We start from the raw sequence: 20,119 nt of genomic DNA, 5'->3' as shown, positions 1-20,119 counted from the left end.
AGAATCTTACCATAACTCTCTAAGGTCCGATTCCAAGTAGACCTATTCGACTCGGGCAATTCTCAAGCCAGGTAGGGCTGTATTTCAAAAAGGAATTTAAAAAAGAAAAACAAAAGAAGTTAAACCATGAGAATCGGGGCAATTACAGGGTTTCAAGAACAGAAACACCTAATTATAGGTCCTGATTAGGAATTTTTCAATCAGCAAATCAAACCAATCGACCAAATTCTTTTCATCTAAGAACCAAAGCATGGCATCATATAAATTTTGTGAATTCTGTCAAAAAAGAGACTAGAATAAGTCTCATTCTAATTCATATGCTTAAGACAATACAAATATATGCAGTTTATTGCTACTCTCACATTTGTACTCAGTGTACATCTAAATCCTAAAACTCGCATAATTATTAATCTGATTCTCAATATCTCTCAGATAATTCATGATAAACACACTGAAGATTAACGACAAAAGTAAAATTTTTAAAAATAGATTAAAATAAAAAGCCGGAACTTGAGAGACAAGGGGCCCTTTGTCAAGAATATTTTTTTACCAAGAGTTAAAAGGGGGTCTGGCTGCTAAAAGAAGGGGCTGTCATAACAGAGAGGATATCTGTGACTGAGGACATGGCACTCAAAGCGGCTTTGAGAACATCCTGGGAGCATCCTGGCTTCACAATGCTTTTCACCTGAAAAGAGAGAGAGGTGAGGATAGAGAAAACAGTGCAGTGTTGCCAAGCTGATTACGCATATCGGACTAGAGCATTTGGAAACAAAGAAAATACTGATGGTTCCAAGAAATATTATTCAAAGCAGCAGTACCCGACTAGAGAGACGGTTGTGGTCTCCAAAACCTCTACTTAGGAACACAAAAATGGTGGTATAAAATTTTGAAAACCAATGCTATATTCAACTTTCAATAAATTTCCTAAGAATTAAGGAATGGCCAGTGTGAACACAAGCCAATCCATATTGCACACATCTATGGACGGTGAACGCAAAATGGATGCAAAGTCAACAAATACAAGACATCTATGGTTGCATATAAGTAGGTGCATATGCATAAATGCATGCATTTGATTGGTTGAAAATACCTTGTCGAGATATTCCTGCAACTTTTTAATCCTGCCCATGTAGTCTTGATCCTCAACACACAGGCTAATGGGTTTTGCATCAGAGCCAGGTCCTTCAAACTGAAGAGGTCCAGGGTTTCTATAGATATCATCCGTCAAATAGCTCACTGCATTTTGTCTCAGCAACCTGCAAAAACACGTTTGTTCAATTAATTAGTGAATAGATTCTGCTCATAAATCATAACAATAAAAGGGAAAGCATGCCATAGTCCATTGGACTATGGTACATGGTAACTCCATGGAAGCATCCACTGTGTGTTCCCATCCATAAGGGATGGAGATTAACCAGAGTAGGGCTCACAAAGTGCAGTTCATATCCATCCATCCATTGATTTCAAAAAAAATATCCATCCATCCACTAGGGTAAGGAATGATAAATCAGATTGGAGTACGATATACCATGGTCCACTCGAATGTGGCATCCTCCCCAGGAAAAGGATTGCACAAATTCTAATGAGTTTCAAAATTATATAGTTGAAATCTTGTAGAGTGAAACCATGTATAAGCATCTGGGATTTCATGGATTCTAATTTTGGGAAGTATAGAAGTATCAAACCGACTATGGAAAACAAATAGTCCATCAGTTCATCACCATGCATGGAAATGATGGACGGCGATTGAGAGAGCATGACCCACAAAAATGCTGACAATAACTTAATGATGGGTCCCTCTCTCTCAACCATCTTCCATCATTTCAATGGATATGCTTTCTTCATGGTCCATTTTGAAGTTTTAGGAATGAGAAGACGCACTCATATGCTTTGCCTCTCAAATCTACAGTAGCAGGATGGACAGCAGGTTTTCCAATTGGAATGACCCCAGGACCACGTGCATATCTCCTCACAGTCATCATTGCCTACAAGCAACCAGAGAGAGAAAAGATTAGATGCAGACGAGCATACACAAATATCACAGGGAGAAAGAGGGTGTGTGTGTGTGTGTTATGCACCCAAGCTGAGAGAGAGAGAGCGAGAGAGAAAGGGGGGGAGGAGAGGGAGACGAAAAGAGAGAGAGAGAGCTCATTTTACTTTGAATAATCAGAGCCTTAAATAATTCTCTACATAATTCTCTACATTAAGTAGAAAGGGAGAACCATAAACCTCACCATTAAATAATTCTCTACATAATTCTCTACATTAAGTAGAAAGGGAGAAACATAAACCTCACCGTTATAGGAGCTCCACCACATCGCCACTTGGCGACAGGATTTTTCAAGTTGGTCACAGTTGCCATGTAACCATTCAAGTTAGCAGCAATAAGATGATAGGAGACGTGCCCAAGAACCTGCAGAAGAGACTTCATTTTGTGAGTTCCACAACCAGCCAAAAGAGCAAGTGAACCCCATTGGGATGCAAGATCATACATAGGCATAGTCACAGTCAAACTTTGAAGGCAAAGAACCCCGAGCCTGGTAGCCAAAGAAGTGACAGATTGCATTGAATTTTTTCCCAGTATATGTCCCTTCTTTCTGCAACAAATCCATAAAGAGAGTCAGCTAACCAGTTGTTTCCCGAGATGAAACTTGAGATGAATCGATACCTCTCGCTCTCTCTGTGGTTAAGAAAACCTACCAATCTCTTGTTCATCTCATCCTCCACTAATTGAGCTAAGAGTTTCTCTGTTTCAATCTACATATTTTGAAATCATAAGGCAAGTTAATCATGAATAATCGAAGCACGGATGAAGACTGAGCAGCAAAAAGGTAACATAAACTGCTAATTCCACCTCTACTAACCTGGGATAACTGAGCTGAGTCATCTGATTCAGGATGGAGGAGAAGCTGAAATAATACAACACTGCACACTTTTAAAAGCAGCATTCACTGTAACGCAATAAAGTCCACTTGAAGCTTATTTATTTTTATTAAAAGACATGGAGAAATTATTAAAAGACATGGAGAAATTATCGAACAGGTCCTACAAGGTCTGCATACAATGTGGGCACCCAATCATAGTACCTGGGCCAGTCAGGCTTTCCTTCTACCATTTTACCATTACAGACAGGTAGGAAAGAAAATTTTCCTACATTTTTTTTAAGGGAAAATGCAGTCCAAACAACAGATTGCAGAAGGGAAAAGGACAATGACTGCATTGTACCATATGCCCCTGCTAGGTGAGTGTTCCAAAATTTGGACTATACTTGAATAAGAAAAAAAAAATTGTCCACTATTTCCAAATGCTAGTTAGGGAAAAACAAACTATAGACTTCTGCGGCACCTGCATGTCATATGCAGGGGTCCTGGGCATGTTCTATAGTATTCCTAAGGAAAGGGACATGCCGCAAAACTAGTCCTTTCTTTAACACTTGCTTATTAGACAAAGAATGCAAAATAATCTCAAAAGCTCTAAGTAACAAGTGTGACCTGTTTCCTGATAAAGGGTGGAAGAAACTCGAACAAGGCAGATGCCCAAGGTGAAAGCTGGGAAGACATGCTCTCCACAGAAACACCTTGCTTATGCAAGCCATGAATTTCCTGTCAATCAGAATAAGATAAATCATTGTCAGGAAAAAAAGGATAACTAAGCATGGAACAAAGGAAAAATTCCCTGCTCTAATAGTCCAATAAATTTTACTCTCCCAAAAAGACATCTCATGGTAAAAAACCTGACAAAGAGGCCATTGGTGCTACAGATTCCATACAAACCATATAGTCAAAATCATTTTGGCAACAAGAGCTACCTGCAAGAGTGCGTAGACCTCAGGTATACTTTCTATCAGCCCCTCCGGCAAAAGGATAACCCCGTGATATTTGTCTGAACAAAAGAAATACAAGTAAATCAACACTAGATAAAGATGACCTCTTAACGAGAAATGGCGGGGGCAGGGGGGGGGGGGGGGGGGGGGGGGAAGAGAGAGAGAGAGAGAGAGAGAGATGATATTTTCTGACCAGTAGTATCAAGTATATCAGCGACAGATGAAAGACAAGAGAGCAACAATGAAAACTATAGAGAAAGATAGAGGCTTAGTTTTGAAGTAAATAGGTGACATCAGACTTTGTTCTGCTCTGGCTTGAACTGAATCACAAATTTGTATTGTCAAGTCAAAAAGAGTCAGCTTTGATGCAGCAACCTCCTCACCAAGGATGACCTAAGTACAAATAAAGTTAATTTCCATTTTAAAAGATCAATCTAACAAATTTAAAAAAATTTCCAAATTGAGAGAACCAACCATATTGGGGTGCGATTGCAGAGTGCATTCCAGTGCAACATGAGATGCCTTTCTACCCATCAGTCGAATAAAGTAATAATACTGCGAGGAAAAGACCATTGGCGTGCAGTTAGTTCATAAAAGCCCAAAACAACAAACAGAGAGAAACATATGTAAAGTCAACAGAATCAAGTGCATTCAGCATTCTGATAAATGAGAATAAGTGACTCCCCTCCTTCCCTCCCTCCCTCTTTATTATGGGAAAGTTTACCACTACCATATGTAATTGGAGCACGTTACTATTTCACATCTTGCATTAATATGGATGAGTGAGACATCACTTGTCCAAATATTTCACTTCCTTTCTCTGTCTAGTAGACCAGTTAAAATATGTTTCAATCATGCATGTTTAATTTTCTTTCAAAATGTTATTAAAAAAAATCCAAAATACCCTACCCAAATATGATTCACAATTAAGGGATGGATAATCTTTGTCTCAGAAAATATGGTGAGGAATCACAAGATTCATCACACATGGTGCAATGACATCAAACTCTTAAAAAGGAAAGTTCAAATATAACCAATCCTTGAGGACACCAGCATGATCTACAAGACAAATGATGCAAAATAAAATATTTCACCTTCTCTGCCGATAGAGCATCCGTGCAAACATTACTAATTAGTTGTGAATTCACCTGGAGACCAGAGAAGAAGAGAGAGATTCAAATAACCTACCTTATGGAGTGCAGGCACTGATACACAACAATTAAAAAAAAATTTCCAACAAGATAAGAAACACTTACTCAAAATAAGGTTTCTTTTTTTCACCATCTTTCTTTTCTTTTCTTTTTTGGTATCAGTACTATAGTTTACTCTAAATACGACACTACGTGCATAATTTTAAAATTAATCCATAATCATTGCCAACCAAATATTTTATATCTGAAACTGGAGAGCTGCATTCTAAATAAGCTGAAAAATGGAAAGAAGAATATACATATAAGGAGATATATAACTGGTAGCGCATCCACACAGATCAATAAATAATTTTTAGGTCAAAGCATCTGATCATACGGTACGCATGGAATCACATGGCTCAGAAGTAAAAATAGATTCCTGCTTCACAATCACAAAGTCCAATAGAAGAAGATAAACCAAACAACTAAAGTATCAGGTTCGTTGAAGCTCAAGTTCATAACCTTCAATGCACTAGATTAACTAAATGTATCCACAATTTTCAGTAGCAAATTATTGCAAAAGCAAGATTAAAACAAAAGGTCAATCCGAGGATCATTTGGGTTAGAAACAGCCATTTGCAATTTTTGCATAAAGATCCATGACAAGCTTATCTTATCTAATGTATTTTGTCCAAATGCTCGTTTGCTTGGTCAATATCTTAAAATGTACCTGCAAGAACCACATAGTTCAACCATACATAAGGCGACCACAGGATGTCAATTGAAAAACACGAAGCTAATGTATAAGGAGTCCACAATCCCCAATGATCAACGAAACAGATAATATTGAATTCATGCATATGCCTCTAAAGTACAAGAGACGAAATCAGACAGGTCACAATACCTTGCATATGGTATCAAAACCAACATCTGTTTCAACAAACTGGTTCTTTAGATCGCCATTTAAAGTAACAGGCACTCCTACAACCTGCAAGAACCCACTAGCAAAGTTAACAGCCAATAGATGAAATAATTTCACAAATATTTACAAACAGCACAGAATACTCATGTGCGCATGTAAGCCTCCACGTGTCTCTCCACATGTGTGCTTCTTTGAGTGTGTCTGTATGTGTGTGTCCATGTCTATGTGTCCTAAAAGATGGCAGGATTGACTTTTTGCAGGGTTCAACTAGTAGTCCAGACTCAACATTCTTCAGTTCCAAAAGCCCATTAAATTATTACCATAAACTTATTTCATCTTCTTACAACTAACCCGAAGAGAGAGGGGGGGAGGGGGGGAGGCTTTCAGCTTCCACACATGCAAAATACCTTTGTTGGGCACTTTTTCTCTGCAAAAGTCTCAGCAAGTTGTGCCGCATCGGTATTGGATGTGACGCCTTCAAGAAACTCATCAAATGTAAGTATTTTTGGCTGTGTAAGGATCGTTAATAAACTACTTATGCCGAGTACAATCCTACCTCCAATTATGACAAGGGCGTCCAACTTCAAAGCCTGGCATGCAGCCAATGCAGCATTTACTTGCTCGGTTGTTCTTATCTGATCTTTTGATCGACCAAGCATATCATAACCACCTTCACACAAAAAACTCTAATCATAAATAACAAATTTCATCCTAAGGTTCTTGATAGAACTACCAGACAGCTCCCTAATAATATTTCCCCTGATTTGCCCAAAAAAGATTATAACAGCAGGGTGTTATATAATACCCCTAATCTTTTCTTTATATATATGGATAGCACAAATTTATTTATATTAGAAACTTAATATACATTTTCTGTAATAGATAAAAGGCCATTTACCATATAGAATTTTAAATCCTTCTACCCAATAAGTTGAAAGTGGGTCAATTTAGCTGAACAAGCAATGAAAGAAAGGATTCCCCCTGAATAATCAGTAATGTGACAACGAAAGATATTTTGAGAACTGGGCAAACAGCACCAGACCATGTCTACATGCGCCTTTCATGTCTAAGCACATAGCATGTCCATTGCCACGTACATATTATGCCTTTCAACTATAGAGATTTCCAGTGTAATGTTTTCCCTATTTTTGTATCAAAGCTGACTGAATCTAGTATTTTTAACAAGTTCAAGCTATACAATATTGACTCATAACATCATGAATAAAGATTCAGCATCATGAAAAAGCGACTCATTAGAATGATACCTTGATTTTTATATGTTGAGAGAACCTTCTCCGTGACTTCCAAGGTTTGCAGTGCAAATAAACCATCGGTGCCCCCTGTAGATTAAAATTCCAAGAGTAACAGTTCAAATAAAAAATCGTAAGAAATAATAATGTGAATATGTGATATCATGATGCATGCGCTCATCAGGGGAATTTTTTAATTCTCTTTTTTAATTTGTTAGTCAACGAAGCAATTATTTAAAAGGAAATGATAAAAATAATAATACAACTACAAAATATTAGACCAAAAAAAATATTAATAAACTTTATCCTTAAGCTGGCATTGAGACCACATGCTTGATATCTTTTTCTTATATAATTAAATGCCAATATTTAAGAGAATACTACATGCATGCATATAGTGCATGAATACATGAATATCTACACATATACTAGCTAATGGAACATGTGTTGCACGATGCTGCAGTTGAGAAATTAGATGAAAATGATTTTGTTAGTAGCTAAGTGAAATGAAAGACGTATTTTCTTTTCAAGTCATTCAATATTAGAGGGCCTGAGAATCCAAAAATGAAGATTTCCAGACATGTATATCAACATGGATTTCCAGTATCTGTAGTGTGTCAGATACTCCTTACAACACATGATATGCATGTATGTGTGTGAGAATGTGACGTGCATGTATGTGGATTTTTTATGATTTTTATTAGGACTTACCAACAAATCCCAGTAAAGTGCTATTTGGATTGTGGCATTTAATGGCATCATAAAGGCCCCAAATAACATTATGCCCCCCTGGAGATTGCCTCCCACTGAATACGACTCCAACCCTGAGATTTCCATAGGGATTATTCAGTAAAAGCACTTTTTAATCCAGAAATATGCATAAAGGCTTTACAAAACCAACAAACACGAAAAAGCAGAGTACAGCAAAAAATGGCATATCATAACTCAAGCACATGTCAGGTATATGGAACATAAGACAAGCCACAGAAGCCTGCCATGGCTCCAAATCTGCGATGAACAGTAGTTTGGAGGAAGAACTATATCAGATGATGCATATCATTATTACAGGCAAATAAGTTTCCACCACTAAAAACAAATAATGGACTGTAGGATTAGGAGGCTAATTCACAGTCATGTTAAACAATGAAATAAAAGAATCAACAAGCACCATACGAATAAAACAAAAGACTATCTGCACTAACCCATTATAATATACAAAATCCACCTAGGCTTTCATTCCTTTGACCAACAATGGAACATGAATAAGTTTCTGCAATGTGAAATTGGGAGCTGGTACTAACAATAGATCCAACCTTGACATCCAACTCAAAACAGTATTCTAGTTGTAAGAAACTCAAACATGAACATAATGCAGCCATGAAATATGTGACTAGTTACCCTCTAAATCTAAATGGTACAAACTTCTAACGACCCAATCAGTTAGATAAAAACAAGCACTGAGTGATTAACCTTTGCCATACAACCTTCTAAATCCAAATGGCACAAACTTCTAATGTCCCAATCAGTCAGATAAAAATAAGCAGTGAGTGATTAACCTTTGCCATACACAGACTTAAGGAACAAATTCTTAGGTACATGCAAAATCATTGAAGATGGCAGCCAGTCATTTTACATGAAATGAATATTTAAGGATTAATCATGATATCTTATGGACCTCAAAATATTCTAGATGAACCAAGTAAATAACAACCTGATGGAGGAAATACTATACCCCTAGTTTACTTTATATCCTGCTCCTAGAAAGGAGATAATAACAAAAGGATTCAGATTGCAGCCTTTGTATGGCACCAACTAGCTTTACCAGCCAAAAGCAAAACTAACTTAAATAAATCAAGGATCAACATTATTGAAGAAAAACGGATTGAGAAAATAAAATTGCCCAACTATCATACATTGTCTAAAAAAGAAACGAAATGAAAGGATAAGCCCAAGGCAAATCCATGGATCAAAAGAAAGAAAAGGTTTTCACAAGCCACTTGCTTTGTGCATAACTAACATTCACAAAACATGAAAGGACATCAAGTTGCACCCAAGGTCACAAACATAACCACATGGAAACACTCAGATAAGTTGTAGAACACCACCATTAAACCTGCAATGAATAAGGGCTACATGCAATTAGAAAACTGAGAAAATATCCTGCTTTTTGAAACTAGAATACATTTCAGTAAGAAGCTATTTTAAACTTCCCAGGACATAAGAAATATACATAAACAATGCTGGATTGGTCTTGGATCAAACTTTGTTTCCTTTCTTTAAAGATCTTTTTTAAATATATTTAAGTTAAACTAATCATTCAATAAACAAGCCTTCAAAAAAAAAGGAAGGCATTCTCTACACAAATCCCTCATTAGAGTAACAAGAAGACCCAACACAATTAACACCGGTTAATACATGTGTACCTGATCACTGGATGCTCTTGTATGATTTTTGCATCAGGAACCTGGGCAGTTGCTCTCAAAAAGTGAACCAGAGGCTGCCCATATGTGAGGGGAAACGAGCGGCTGATGGTGTGAGCATCAGAGGCATCTGCAGTAGTAGTGCCATCACCAAATTCCACTCTCACAGTAGTTCCCTGTTCATGAAACATAAATTAGATTTCCCTCCTGCTAAAGCAATCTATACCCATACCACTCAAACACAATATGCATACAAGAAAAAAAATATCTATACAGAGCATGATTGAGGTGTTCATCCTCTTTTTCTTGTCCATCCCAGAAAAAGAGGGGAGGAGGTGGTGGTATTGGGGACAAAGTTCTGAATCATAAGTTAGAATTATCCAAAGAAAAAAAAGGCACCAGAATCATGAACTCTGCCAGTACCATATTTGCATTGAGAAGGTGAGCAATAAATTTTCTTTCGAATGTCAAATCCGTGGTTGGCATTTGTCATCAAAAACTATCTAGAAAGTAAAATGAGTAATAAAAAGGACAAAGCACTACTATATGGCCAGCAAAAGTAGATACATAGAAGTGAAAACTTGATGGTTTCTAACTTTTCCATTTTTATCAATCATGTCTGCATGTTATGAAACAAAAGAAAAAAAAATCATGTGTGCGTGTGTATATATATAATACATAGAGAGAGAGAGAGAGAGAGATTGGAATCCTGTAGAGTGCATGTTCTCGGTTCCAACAGAACTACATAGGTTCAAGGGTACAATAAAACGAAAAGGAATTTCTTTTATAATTCAGAAACCAGACCTTGAGGAAAAAAAATTATGTTACCGTCGAAATCATTCCATCTCATCACTCACCATTCTAAAACAACCAAAAATTTTGTTGACATACAGTTCCTTAGCAAAATATCCACTCCAATTATGAGAACATTCCATGTTTCCATACTCTCACCAGAACAATGCCTGCCTGTTTCTATCTAGATTCTAGAAAAACACATTTTACTCATAACTGTCATAAGGAAAAATAATAACACTACATAGTCCTTGAAAACAGAGTCAAAGGACTTAGTGAGTCTGACTCTATCTTGCCCGAGTGACTTGGGCTCTACAGGTACAACTCCAGAACCAAACACATCGGAACAGGCCAAGACTGGCCGGTTCCCAATATTTCTGTTTTCTTTTTCTTTTTTTTTTCTTTTTTTTTTCTTTTTTTTTCTTTTTTTTTTTGGCAGAGTCTATCAGATCTGACTTAGGCTCTGGCCCCTTGCTCATCCCAACCCGACGAGTTTGAGTAATGCAACACTGTTTGAAAGTAAACCATGACATGCATGATCCAAAAGGATCAGATACACAAAAACATTCAAAATATGTGCAAATGACTGAGCCGGAGTATATAGTAGATACATGAAAGAAAATTAAATAAGATTGAATCTCTTTCATATACTATAAACTTTAGATTAAAATGCAGCTTCTTTTGCGAACAGGTAACGCTTAGATGCAAACCAGGGTTAAAAAACTAGGAATCAGGTCGGGACTCGCTATAATCCCAAACCCAAGTTATGTCTGATCCAAACAATAATAATAATAAATATCGGGAACAAGCCAGACTCGGCTGATTCCCATTTGTTCGGTTCTGGACATTGCAAGCCTGCCGAGACAGAGTAACTGGGGCAATTCCGAGCCAGATTCTCATAGTTTTCCAAAACTGATACAAAGTTGCAAACTATAGAAGATATAAACAAGTGAAGTAAATGAATGTAATCTGAACAAAAATGGCAAAAGGTATGATTTTAAATACATGGAATTACAGAGATCTTTTGCATGGAACTAGAGAAGAGTGTCAATAAGGAGATCTCCATGAATATCAATAGAAAAAATTAATCATGGCAAAAAGCAAGATTTATTAATAATGAAACAAAGATAGTTTTCTTTTTGACATATACCAAAGGAAAGAGATAGAACAAGAGAGAAAACCCAAAAAATATGAATTCCATACATGAAAAGACGAGAGTCCAGAGTTTTACTCCCAGAGAGAGAGAGAGGAGTTTCTTTTTACGTAGACAGAGAAAGAGGAGTTTTTAAAAAAAATTAGAGGGAGAGAGAGAGAGGAGTTTTTACTTTTTTTGTTTTTTTTTGTTTTTTTTTGTTTTTTAAGAAATGATTAACTGAGTTTTTACTTATACATTAAAGTTTGTAGAATTTACGCACTGAAATAGAAAAACAACAGAGAGATGGAGAGGTAGAGAGAGATGCTCAGGAGCATGGAAAATACATGGATCTCTGAACAAATAAGAGAAACAGAGATAGTAGAGATAGATTTTAGAAAGAGGGAGAGTATAGAGAGATTTTCGTTTTGAGGGAGAAAAAGAGAGAGGAGTTTTTACTTTTACATGAAAGTTTGTAGAATTTACGCACGGGAAAGAGAAAAACAATAAAACGATGGAGAGGTAGAGAGAATAGAGAAAGAGTGCGAGAGAGAGGCTCAGGAACATGGAAAATACATGGATCTCTGAACAAATACGAGAAAGAAAGATAGTAGAGAGAGATTATAGAAAGGGAAAGTATATAAAGAGATTTTAGATAGAGAGAGAAAGAGGGGGAGGACCTGAAGGCAAGGGGGCGGAACTGGTTGGTAGAGAGTGCGCTCCTTTTGCAGATCTGAGAGCTCTCTGGGAATACCAAAATCCATTGTTTTCTAACTCTGTTGCTTTTCCCTCGCTCGAGTTTCTTGGTTTTGTCTCTGCACCAAAACAAAGAGGCCTCTCTCTTTATATACACTGTTGACTGACCTACCGCAATTTAGAGAGATAAAGAGTTGTAGAGAGAGAAAGAGTTGTGGTCGGTCTTACAGAGAGAAACAGTTGTAGAGAGAGAAAGAGAAAGGGAAGGGCGCAGTTGGGAGGAAAGGTTGAGGGTGATGTACAGAGGAAGGAGAAATATGCCTAGGGAAAGACATAGAGAATATACCTAAAGAGAGAGTTTTGGTTTGGAGGGAGAATAAGTTGTAGAGAGAGAAACCGTTATGAAAGGGCCAGTTAGAGAGAGAGGGTTGTGAAAGGACGTAGTAAGGGGAGAGAGATCCAAGGGACAGTGGGGGAGTTATATAGAAAACTTTTAGAGAGAGAAATATGTAGAAAGAGAGTAGAGAGAGAAAGTTGTAGAGAGCGAAATATGTAGAAAGAGAGAGTAGAGTGAAAAAGTTTGAGAGAGAGAGAGTAAAGAGAAAGTTTTAGAGAGAGAGCGAAGGGTTGTTGGGTTGGTTGAGAGGGCGTAGTAAGGTGAGAGATATATAAGGAGCAAAGGGGAAAGAACAATTTAGAGAGAGAAAGATGCAGAGGGAAAGGACCAGAGTGGAGAGAGAATTGTAGAGAGAAAAAACTGTGGACAGAGAGAAGAGTGGTTTGGTGATTGGCCCACGGACTCACCAGACACTCAAAGTGAACTTACCAGCCCACCCAACCGAGCCTGCCTTCTCGGTTCGGCTTATGAAGTAGGCTCAGCCGCTACGGACTTTGTATTGTGCTTCATATAACGTCATCGCATGATCGTAGCACCGGTTATAACGGTAACATCCCTTGTTTCTTACTGTTTTAAATAACAGTTATAGTTATAATGGTGACGTCGCTTGCTTCTCATGGTTTCAAGTAACGGACATCATTCAAAATGATGGCCGTTGTCATTGTAATGAATTAAGTTTTTGCTAGTGTCTTTTACAAGGGTGTAGTTTGTATAACGTGTCAACCTTTTTTTTTTCTAACTGATGTTTTTTACTTTATTAAAAATATCTACTCAAAGGAAATTCCATATCGAGAAAGACTAGCATCACCCATGTCACCCATTTGTTCAAAATCTTTTATTTTTCTTAGAGACATTGCCTAGTTCAACTCAGACTTACCTAAGTCAAACTAACTGTGGAAACGAAAAGCAATCCACGAACACAAGAAAGAAAAAACAAATACAAAAAAAAAAAACAACCAACTACAACACAAAGATATACGTGGTTCGACAACGTGCTTATGTCCACGGGAGATTAGAGCTTCTTTGAAAATAGGGTTACAATTCGCTCTCTTCCTCACGCCTCTTTGTTTTTATTTAATTACAAAAAGATTTGTGTTTTTCCCTTAACCCTTAACTTTTGAATGAACCCTCAATCGCAACGATATATATCGAGTCTCAAATATATATTACAAATTACCAAAATACCCCTATGTGAATATATATATATATATATATATATATATATATATATATATATATATATATATATATATATATATATATATATATATATATATATATATATATATCAAGTCCCAGATATATCTAATCATATGAACGGATATATCCGAACCTTGGCAGATATATTTTCTCGAAATACAAGACAATAATCCTCAACAATATTCACATTGGATTGAATTCTGTCGAGCCACCCTGGAAATGTCTTCATCACCATACCTCCATAAAGGTAAGCTACTACACCCTCACCTGTTATGGGGTACTTTCCTCACTCTCAACAATGAGATACATTAATCAAGTCAAAGCAAAGCTTGAACTTCTCAATGGTGACCAGTTTTGTAAGCATATATGCAGAGTTATCATTCGTATGAATTTTCTTTAGATGAATGATTCTTTTTTACACAAGCTCCCTGATCTTGTGATATCTCACATCAATGTGTTTTATCCTTGTATGAAACACTTGATTATTTGCAAGATTTATGGCACTCTAACTATCACAATGTAAAACAATACCTTCTTGCTCTACCCCTAACTCATGAGCTATACCAGTCAACCAGATCGCCTCCTTTGCAGCCTCGACTGCTGTCATGTACTCTGCCTTTATCGTAAACAAAGCAATCGTGGGTTGAAGCATTACCTTTCACGAAATATGTCCACCTACTAGTGTGAAGGCATACCTTGTAGTAGACCATCACTTGTCTAAATCACCAGCATAGTCAGAATCAACATATCCCACCAGTTCTGTAGAGCTTATCTTCATGTTGAACATAATTATGAGATCTGACGTCCCACTCAGATATCTGAAAATCCACTTAATAGCATTTTAATGCTCCCTTCCAGGATTACTCATATATCAACTAACAACACTGACAACATGAGATAAATTCGGCCTGCTACAAACCATAACATACATGAGGCTTCCGACTGCGCTAGCATAGGGCACTAAAGACATCTGCTCTATCTCATCATCTGTAGTGGGACACTGTAGTTTAGATAACTTGAAATGACTCCCCAATGGAGTGTTAACTGACTTGGCCTTTTCCATGCTGAAACGTTCCAACACCTTTTCAACATACTTTTTCTGAGTTACCCAGAGTTTACCTACACTTATATCTCTATGAATCTCTATACCAAGGATCCTATTAGCAGCCCTTAGATCATTCATATCAAACTCATAACTGAACATAGACTTGAAAAAAGTTGTCACAAGCATTATTGGCAGCGATGAGCATGTCATCAACATAAAGTATCGGGATAATAAGGGAATTATCATCAAGAACTTTAAAATAAACACAACAATTATACTCACTTCTTGAATAGCCAATCCGCACCATGAAATAGTCAAAACGATTGTACCACTATCTAAGAGATTGCTTAAGACCATAAAGTGATCTCTTGAGCAAGCAAGCTTGATCTTCCTTTCCATGCACCTTGAAGCATTTAGGTCGCTCCATAAAGACATCCAAGTCACCATGAAGAAACGTTGTCTTCACGTCAAGTTGTTTTAGCTCCAAATTAAACATGGCTACTAAAACAAGCAATAGCCTTCTTGAAGTGTGCTTGACAACCAGAGAGAATATTTCATTGTAGTCGACTCCCTCTTTCTGAGCGTAGCTCTTTGCTACGAGCCTAACCTTGAATCTCTCACATTTTTTTTCTGTTGTTGCCTCATTCTTCCGAAATATCCACTTGCACCTAATCACTTTCCTTCCCTTGGGCCTCTTCGCAAGCTTCCAAGTATTGTTTTGTTTCAGATACTCCATCTCCTCCATCATGGCTATCATCCATTTATCACTTTGTGCATCTTCAAAGGAGTCGATTTCCCCGAATACCAACAGTTAGAGCAAAAGCTACCATGTCCTCAAATCCGTATCTCACAGGGGCTTTGTGAACACGCTTCTTTCTGCCTTTTGCCAAATTGTAAGGTTCACTATGTGATTGATACTGTTCTGGTATGCTACTGGATGATTTTTCCTCTTCTGGTGTTTCAAGCTCTTCTAGCTCCACATGGACTGTCGATATTTCTTCATCACTTTCATCTACTTGCACTTTGTCATATTGCATGTTGATTGACTTCACCATGTGAGATTCATCAAACACAACATCACTACTAAGCACAACTTTATGTGAAGTACGATCCTAAAGCTTGAATCCCTTCACTCCCTTCTCAAAACCGAGAAAGATGCATTGTTTAGACTTAGAGTCTAATTTGGAACGTTTTTCACTTTGCATATGGACACAAGCTGGACGTCCAAAGATCCTCAATATAGAGTAGTCTACCGGCTTTCCTATCCACATCTCATATAGAATTTTGTAATCAATCGTTGTAGATGGTGACCTATTAATGATGAAACAGGCCATGTTAATTGCTTCTGCCCAGAAACATTTCTTCAAATCTGCATTCAATCTCATACTACGAGATCTTTCCAAAAGAGTTTTATTTATCCTCTCAGTCACACCATTTTGCTGAGGAGTTTCCAGTGTGGTAATGTGACGTACAATCCCCTATTATTTACATAATTCTTGAATTTTTCTAGACTTGTAATCTCTTCCATTATCTGATCTCAAACATTTTAATTTCTTTCCTGTATTCCTTTCTACCTTTGTTTTCTATTGTTTAAACTTCGTGAATGCTTCACTTTTGTGTTTCATGAAGTAGACCCAGACCTTTCTTGAGTAATCGTCAATGAAGGTAATGAAGTATTATGACGTACCATTGAATTTGATTGGTGAAGGCTCGCATACATCAATGTGTACATAGTCTAGTATATCCTTGCTCGTATGAATTGCAGTTTTGAATCTAATCTCGCACTATTTACCGAAAACATAGTACTTACAGAAATCCAGTTTACAGGCTCTGACACCTTTCAATAATTTTCTTTTATGAAGTTTCATCATACCTCGTTCACTCATATGCCCTAAATGCATATGACACAGATTTGTGTCATCTGTGTTGGACTCAACATCTGTGGTTACAGAAGTTCCACCTGTAACTGTATTCTCTATCAACCTGTATAGGTTCCCAATCATCTGACATTTCATGACAATCATATATCCCTTACTAACTTTGAGGACTCCACCTGTTGCTGTAGACTTGCAACCATTCAAATCAAGAGGCCCCAGAGATATTAAGTTTTTTTTTAATTGTGAGACATGCCTCACATCTGATAAGGTTCATACTATCTCATCAAACATCTTGATTTTGATAGTTTTTATTCCAATGGTATTTCATACCGCATCGTTCCCTATTAAAACAGACCCACCACTCTATGATTTGTAGGTTTTGAACCAGTTTCTATTTGGACATATATGAAAAGAACAACCAGAATCTAAAATCCAATAATTAGTAAATTGATTCTTACCTGGAGATATAAAGCGAAGATCTCCATCATCTACGTCAGAGTTATCGGCCACGCTAGCTTCATCAGATGTTTTTCCTATTTCTTTCCTCTTTATATCATCCATTCTTTTCGGGCAATATCTCTTCATATGACATTCTTTTTTGTAGTAATAGCAAATAAACTTACCCTTCCCCTTTAATTTTGACGGACTTCTGCTTCTATACCTCATTTGATTTAATCTGCCCCTTTCATGACTCTTTATGTGTTTTCCAAATAAACAGTCTGCTTGAGATTTAATATTGCTAGTCTTCTCCTTGTCTCGTTTGACATAAGAGTAGCAATGACTTCATCTGTCTCAAGAGTCTCATTCCCGTAAAGTAGAGTCGTAACCAGGTGATCGTATGATCCTGGAAGCAAAGCCAACAGAAGTAGGACCTTGTCTTCATCATCGATTTCGACCTCAAGGCTTGCTAACTGGCTTATGATCTAGTTGAACTAGCTGAGATGTTCCAACAGATCTATGCCTTATTCAATCTGAAGAGAATAAAATTGTTTCTTCAAGAACAACTTGTTCGTCAGATACTTTGTCATGTAGATACTCTCGAGTTTTGTCCAGACCTTCGGAGCAAGTTCGAGATCCACCACATAGCGCAATGCGTCATCTGAGAGATTCAGACGATTCGCACTTACCGCCTTTTCCTCCATCTCTTGCCACTCTTCATCATCCATCTTTGTTGTTTTTTTCGATTTCCCTAACAAAGCTTTAGCCAGACCTTGTTGTATGAAATGATCATTCATCAGTCGTCGCCAAATGGTTAAATTGTTATTTCCATTGAACGTCTAAATGTCATACTTCATGCTTGAGCCATTTCCTATCATCGTGGTAGCAAACCCTAGAATGCGGAATAACCTTGTAAGCTCTGATACCAATTTGTGGAAATAAAAAGCAATCCACGAAAACAATAAAGAATAAACAAACACAAAAGAAAGGGATAGTCAACCACAACGCAAAGATATTCGTGGTTCGGCAATGTGCCTACGTCCACATGAGATTAGAGCTTTTTTACTAGTAATGAAAATAGGGTTACAATTCACTCTCTACCTCACGCCTCTCTGTTTTTATTTAATTACAAAGAGATCTGCGTTTTTCCATTAACCCTTAACTTTTGGATGGACCCCCAATCGCAACGATATATATTGAGTCCTAGATAGATGATAAAATTACCAAAATACCTTGTATGGATATATATATCAAGTCTCAGATATATCGAATCCCATGTACGGATATATCCGAACTTTGGCAGATATATTTTCTCATAATACAAGACATCAATCATCAACACTAACTCGATCTTGTGGATTGTTGGAGCCCTAGCCTGACTTTTCAAACACTGGTTTTTTAGGTCCAAAAAGATAAAGAGATAAAAATAGTCCTTAGTTTCAAACTCATGGCCAAGATAAGATACATTATTTAGAAGATATGAATTTTTTTTTTTTTTTTATAATTCAGTGGGGAAGACAGGTCCCTATCCGTTTTTTTCAAGTAGATTAGGAGTTAGCTTTTTGAAGATGGTAGTGGGGTGGTGTTAGTGGTGGGAATGGAAACCATAATATGGTGAGTAATATGCGGGGTGGTACCATCGCTACCCATACCCTTTAAGCTTATGGCCTTACAAGATTTAGCAATGTCACACCGCAAACCTTGTTGTAAAAACTAGATTTAGTACCAGAAAACCTTGTGATGGCTTTCAAATCCATTTCTACCTTGACTATAATTAGATCTCTCTAGACGGCGCAAATTTGGCAGCTTGTGAATACTTGAAATGTACGGTCCAAAAAAAGTATTACAAAGGGACCACTTTTAGTACATGAAATCCATGAGGTACAACCATACAAGACTGTACATAAATTTCATTTTATTTTTTGTAATATTTTGTAGTGACTTCTACCAATAAATCCACAGGACATGCATATTGTCGTTCATGTATTTTTCGCCTAATAGAGTAGGGCCCACACAAGACCAATTACACAAATATTCCATAAGCTTATGCCAAATTCAAATGATCAAATTGAAGGAAAGAAAAAAAACACTCGCATGAGTCCTACCATGGTCTTTGGGTTATTTGTTAATAGGTTTATATAAGGTACCAACATTATAGTGTAGAAGCAAGGTGCATCTTGCAGCCTTAAAAAAAATATCCTTTAGAATTGAACCTTTCATAGATTATATGGTATAAGGATATATTTTTAATTAGCCAGAGGTTTCTCTATTTTATGGTATTTGGCTATTTGATGTATTGTGGCAGATTTAAGACATTGTTGTATACAACTATGTAATATGGTTTCATGACAAAAATTTGTTCCTTTAATAAAGTGTATCTCTATAAATAATAGTAGAAAACCTTTAACCAAATGCCCATGAGAGATGTATCATTTAACATTTTACACATGTGTAAGTTGCAACTATTTCGAATCATGATCATGGGTATTTTTTATGGGTATTTTTAAATTAAATTAAACAAGATGGGTAAAGGTTATTGATCTCTAGGTGTTATGATAAATTGCATTAAATATATTCTCAGAGGTATTTTGATAAACTGCCTTAAATAATATAATAGAATAAGTTTTTTTTAATGAGTCTAGATTCCATTATCTCCATTATTTGTCATGATCCTTTTTGCTGCATTCACCTGCAATATTTAGTCATAAAGGACACCACTACTATTGCATAATGGTGTCCAATAGTAACGTATGGTGGTTACTCCGTTATGGTTAGTAGTGAGGCCGGGCTTGGCAAAGTTATAATTTGTTTCCGAAAAAGGTGATGAAATAATGATAAAGAATAGGATTCGAATGAGGGCGGAGAGTACAACTACAAGGAGAAAGAGACAGGTTAAAAGGTAGTACTTGCGCCAACCGTTTTTGCGGAATATCAGTTTTGAAGGAAAAGTTTACATAGAGCCAAGGCTCTAAATAATCAAATTAGATCCTATCTCAA

General features: G+C 36.9%; 1 protein-coding gene across 2 annotated transcripts; it reads right to left on the bottom strand.

The window, feature by feature from the left end:
- Positions 1-229: 229 nt before the first annotated feature.
- On the bottom strand, positions 230-12,293 carry LOC18439713 (pyrophosphate--fructose 6-phosphate 1-phosphotransferase subunit alpha). 2 transcript variants are annotated; one of them, XR_016052684.1, is made up of 19 exons: positions 12,150-12,293; positions 9,549-9,721; positions 7,837-7,949; positions 7,141-7,215; positions 6,432-6,545; positions 6,283-6,350; positions 5,858-5,941; positions 4,918-4,971; positions 4,298-4,378; positions 4,017-4,216; positions 3,809-3,882; positions 3,492-3,602; positions 2,865-2,909; positions 2,701-2,757; positions 2,493-2,597; positions 2,297-2,413; positions 1,882-1,985; positions 1,091-1,256; positions 230-685 (listed from the first exon to the last, which is right to left on the bottom strand). XR_016052684.1 is itself a non-coding variant. In XM_006849871.4 (19 exons), the coding sequence occupies exons 1-19, from the start codon at positions 12,231-12,233 to the stop codon at positions 557-559; spliced, it is 1,848 nt and encodes a 615-aa protein (XP_006849934.1). In that variant the 5' UTR covers positions 12,234-12,293; the 3' UTR covers positions 230-556. The 2 variants fall into 2 exon arrangements, 1 of the variants encoding a protein (XP_006849934.1); XM_006849871.4 differs by having other exon boundaries at positions 4,123-4,216.
- Positions 12,294-20,119: the final 7,826 nt, after the last annotated feature.

This window comes from Amborella trichopoda, chromosome 3, assembly GCF_054954075.1.
Source record: "Amborella trichopoda isolate Santa Cruz 75 chromosome 3, AtrichopodaSantaCruz75HAP2 v2.0, whole genome shotgun sequence".
Classification (NCBI taxonomy): domain Eukaryota; kingdom Viridiplantae; phylum Streptophyta; class Magnoliopsida; order Amborellales; family Amborellaceae; genus Amborella; species Amborella trichopoda.
The sequence above is the reverse complement of the archived record's forward strand: the minus strand, read 5'-3'. Positions and strand labels throughout refer to the sequence as shown.

What these genes read in the sequence shown, in the direction of transcription:
- LOC18439713 (XM_006849871.4), bottom strand. Translation starts at nt 12,233, where the DNA reads ATGGATTTTGGTATTCCCAGAGAGCTCTCAGATCTGCAAAAGGAGCGC. An exon ending in ATGCTCTATCGGCAGAGAAG is followed by an intron (nt 4,379 to 4,917) that starts GTGAAATATTTT and finishes TTTTCCTCGCAG; the next exon opens with TATTATTACTTTATTCGACT. An exon ending in TCAAGCCAGAGCAGAACAAA is followed by an intron (nt 3,883 to 4,122) that starts GTCTGATGTCAC and finishes TCTTTTGTTCAG; the next exon opens with ACAAATATCACGGGGTTATC.